We start from the raw sequence: 5,024 nt of genomic DNA, 5'->3' as shown, positions 1-5,024 counted from the left end.
AAAAAGACAAGATCTCCTGAGAACTGGGAGCATGGGGACCTTGGGGGAGGGTTGAATGGGTATGGGAGAGGCAGGGAGGGGAGCAAAGAATAAAATGTAGAGCTCAATAAAAAAGTTAAAAAAGAAGTATCTTTCCCAATTAATTGCTATACTAAATCAATATGAAAGAGTTTCTTACCTGTCACTAGAGGAACACATCCACATTTTATTTAATCAAATCACACATTTCAATAAATTTAAATAGTACTCACACTATGTAGCTCCTGCAGATATGCCAATATTAAATGCTGGCATCCTATGACACAGAAACGTGTATTACTGAGTCCTGTGAGTTCTTTGCTGTTTGCCTGTCTTTAGCCCTGACTATTTCCAGGAATTAATGAAATCCACAAAATTTTTAGAATTGTGATTAATGTAGAATGAATGACAAATAACTAGATCCATAATTTTTTCATTTTTCTAAAATTATTACAATATAAGAAAGCACAAAATTTTAACCTTTTTAATATACACTTGAAAATAATGAGTTACCAGCTAAGAACTGATACTCAAAATAAAATTAGCACATCATTTCTAACCCTTTTAAGATGTTTCGCTAGTGATAGGCATAACTTGTTATAGTCAAAGTGAACTCAGAACGTCTTTATCAAAATCATCTTGGCTTTTTTACTGATGCTGCAGTGCCAAGCATCTTGAAGGCACTACTTATCAAAGCACCAGTGCTTGAACAACTTGGACTGGCTCTTCATTGCCCTTGGTGGCATTTACAGCAAAACTCTTGCCTGTGTTTTTGACGTGTTTATTATTTGTCAACCTTGCTATTCAGTGTTTCTCACAGCTAGATATGGGCTAATGTAGCAATTCTTATAAAATCTGATATTAAAAGAACAAAACCTATGGTAGTCCACCTAGGAGAATCAGCTATTCAAACTATTGAGTGTTCTATAGAACATATTATTTAAGTGGTATTAGTAAACATGAGACACAGGATCTGGGAAAAGACATTAAAGAAAAAGATTAGGGAAAGTTTAGAAGCTTACTAACTAAAAATGAATCATTGGGTTTTCACCTTGTGCCTCAGAAACACTGAATTATCATGGGTAGGAAGATATTTTTATTATAAATCTAATGAAAAGCCTTGGTACCCTCCTGAAAGTAAAGTGAGAAGTTTTAGGCATTTTGATTTTCTTTTAACATTTCCAGGATTTTAATAAAGACAGGGAAGAATTTGAAACAAAGATTTACTACAAAGACACAACAGGAAATATTCTGGTTTAGTGAACTGCCCGGTTTCCTGAGCAGAATTCTCAGATCAAGATTTTTCTGATAATGCATAAAGGATAAAAAGCAGAGCACATAACTTCAAAAGTCAAAGGAAAGGTTGTGGTCTCATATCAGATATGAAAGACAAATAGAGAAGAAAAAGAAAAATTAAAAAGGAACTGAGTGGTTATGTTTCCGTAGAATAATCAGATATTCCTTATAGTAGGGTAATAAAATAATACAAGATAAGCTTGATAGAAGAGGTTATATGAAATAACTTCTGATCTATTAATTTAATTAAACTTAGAGACATTCTGTGTAATATTTCTGTAACCACAAGCTTTGTGACACTAATTTTCAGGAAAAAGACATTGAGTTAAAAGAACTAATTTTATTATAATGTAGATCATAGTTCTTATGAGCTCTGCCGTTTGCTCATTTTTCCTCTTCTACTTTGATATGCTTATTTAGTCCAAAAAGACTTTAGAAAATCTATGAAGAAATGATTTGTGTATAATAAAGTCTATCAGAGATACAGGTTTCCATAGTAGGTCACAGGATGTACTTCCTTCTGCCCATTTCCTATAAAGTGAAAATAAAAAGGTTTCCTATTTCTTAATTCTCCTTTACTGCTTTTGCATACACCCACTTCATACCCTGTCCTCATCCAGAGCTGGACTATGGCTCTTATAAAGTTCTACATCTCAGTCTCCATCAGACACCTCCATCAATCTCTTCCACAGTTTCTTTATGGAGCTTTTCATGTCCTTATTTCTAAAAGTGTAAATCAGAGGATTGAGCAAGGGAGTTAGGATAGTGTAAAATATTGCCACCATTTTGTCAAAATAAAATGCAGATGGAGGCCGGGCGTATATAAATATGCAGGGAACAAAGAACAGCACCACAACTGCAATGTGGGATCCACAAGTGGAGAGAGCTTTCCATTGCCCTTCAGAGCTATAGGCTCTAAGAGAGAACAAGATGACACCATAGGATACAAGTAAAATAGAGAAGATTATTATGCAGATAGACCCACTGTTGGCCACCACCAAAAAGCCGAATATATGTGTATCAGTGCAGGCAAGTTCCAGTAATGGGAACAAGTCACACATGAAATGATCAATGACATTGGGTCCACAGAAGGGTAATTGCAAAGTAAAGATAATTTGTATGATAGAATGCAAAAAGCCTCCTGCCCAAGATACCAACACTAAACCAGCACAGAGCCTTTGCGTCATGATGGAAGAATAATGAAGAGGCTTGCAAATGGCCACATAACGGTCATAGGCCATGGCTGTCAAGACAATCACTTCTACTGCAGCAAAGAAGTGTTCAGCAAAGAGCTGTGCCATGCATCCGCCAAAGGAGATGGTTTTCTTTTCATAGAGGGAGTCCACAACCATTTTTGGTGTGATAACAGAAGAGAAGCATGCATCCAGTAGTGACAAGAATGCCAAGAAGAAGTACATAGGGGAGTCAATCAGTGCTGGGCTACAGACAATGGTCACCACAATTATCATGTTGCCCCCAACAGTTGCAATGTAGATGAAGAAAAATACAATAAAAACTATTTTCTGGACTTTAGGGTTCTGTGAAAGTCCAAGAAATATAAACTCTGTTACAAAACTCTGGTTTTGCATAATTTCAAGGAGAATGTAGAAGTGAATCTGTGAATAGTAGGAAAAAAATGCTTCAAATAAGTATGCTATTATCATCAAGTTGGGGTAGTAGTAAATAATTTTTTTCTTAATTGAGAATATAAAAAAGTACGTTGCCCAACACATATACATCACTAACTGAATTGAAGAGGATATATATATATATTTATATACATATATACACATTTTTACATATGAAGACAGATAGATAATGGGAAAATAGATACATAGATACATAACAGGTAGATATGATAGGCATATATACATATATATTAATATATCACATATATTAATATAAATAATATAAGAAAAGGCAATGAATTTGGGGAGAGTAGAGTAGAAGTTTGAAGGGGAAAAAGGAAGTAAGAGTGGGAATAATCTTGATAAGGTGTACATGTATGAATTTTTTTAAAAAGAAAAAATAATTTCCTGGAGTCAATATTGAGATGTCATATAGAATTGAATTGCTGGTTATTTTTATTTTCCAAAGCAACCACATGCAGTTTGTCTTTGAAATGTTGAAATTTATGATTCTCTAGTGGATTCCCAAAGTAGAATATTAAAACACATTTTGAAGCCATTTCTATGTTATACACATATTGAACAGACTGTGAATTAATAATGTCTGCTATTTGCTTGGAAGAAGACAGAGGATAATATTCTGAAATGTCTGATCAGAACATGCATCTGCCAACAGAAAAATGGGCAAAATATAGTTTAGAATTAAATTGAAAATCATCACCACATGTTAAATTGTCTTGATCATTCTGAAGATTTTTTTGAATGTCAAATGAATTAATTGATTTTTTTAAAAAAAGCATATAGACATAGTATTTCTGTTTTTGTTTATAATGTGAATATTAAAAATGTAGAGATTTTTCTTTAATTCATCATTTTAAACTCTGTGATATAATAATGCCTTTTGTCATGATAACTGAGATAATACAAGTTAAGCTTCTGCTTTGAACTTAGGTAATGAGAAGTTGTAGGTTTATTATTATTATTTTCAGGAGAACATTTTAGTAAAATATGTTAATTTCAAACTCACAGAAGACGTTATATGGTATTTTAACAGAGACTTTATGTTTCTAAAATGCACAATCTGTCTTTGAATTGAGCACAAAAGAAAGATGATTTGTATCTTCAGACAAGAACTACCGAGTGGTGGTGGTCTCTATACACTTTATTTCTAGGTATAAAAATTGAAGTATCTTCTTTCTTTGTTGGTGTTTGATTGACATATCTTAATAAAGTTAACAGGAGAAATGATGAAGTATTAAAAATCAATGTTTCAAACATGCACATATAGAAATTGGCCACAGGTACATAGAAGAGAAACTGTAGATTGAAGAGTTTTAAAATTTATACTTTCCAAATATTTGTTCAATATTGCCTTTTTATGCAAACAAAGTTTTTAAGATATAAGATTTGAAATTTTTAAGACTGCCCTATAGCAGGGATGTTTATAAATAGCTTACCTGTTCAATTGAAAGGTTTATGTAAAACATAAAATGTAAACAAGTGAAAAAGGATTCACATAGTGTCCATACCAACTCTAGCTATCATTCATCTCTACAGTCAGCTGTCTTATTCTCAGTTTCCCCATGAAACCACAAGATAAATATTCCAGCTCTTGAATTCATTTTCACAGGCAGAGACTATTTCAACTGTGTCTGAGTTCTTTCTTGTGAAGAACACTGAAATATATTAGCAAATTTATTAGTACAATTTTATGCCCACTTGTTTTCATGTACATACACACACATAAGCACATATGCACACACACACACACGTATGTTTATATATGTGTGTTAAAATATCTGAATAAAAGAGTAAGATATATATTCCACTGTCTATTTATCTATATATAAATAAAGAAAGATGAGCTTATTTCAATGAATGTATCTGGTTTACACATTATTGTATGTTTATAGAACTACAGGACTTAGCTATGTGCTTTTGCCTTAAAGCAACAATTCCCATGTGTTCTCAACTCTAATATTGATCAGTGACTTTAACAAACGCTCCACCTCAATTTAACAATGACTAGTTTATCTTCAGGACAGAGAAAAGACAAAAATTTGTAGCAAATAAAAATTGAGA

General features: G+C 32.8%; 1 protein-coding gene across 1 annotated transcript; it reads right to left on the bottom strand.

Annotated features, from left to right (window-relative positions):
* Positions 1-1,967: 1,967 nt before the first annotated feature.
* On the bottom strand, positions 1,968-2,903 carry LOC101989123 (olfactory receptor 4C15-like). The gene has a single exon (XM_013352292.1). The coding sequence runs from the start codon at positions 2,901-2,903 to the stop codon at positions 1,968-1,970; it is 936 nt and encodes a 311-aa protein (XP_013207746.1).
* Between the last annotated feature and the right edge of the window lie 2,121 nt (positions 2,904-5,024).

The sequence above is a fragment of the Microtus ochrogaster genome, linkage group LG9 (assembly GCF_000317375.1).
Source record: "Microtus ochrogaster isolate Prairie Vole_2 linkage group LG9, MicOch1.0, whole genome shotgun sequence".
NCBI classification, from domain to species: Eukaryota; Metazoa; Chordata; class Mammalia; order Rodentia; family Cricetidae; genus Microtus; species Microtus ochrogaster.
Note: the sequence above shows the minus strand (reverse complement) of the source record. Positions and strands in the feature narration are given on the sequence as shown.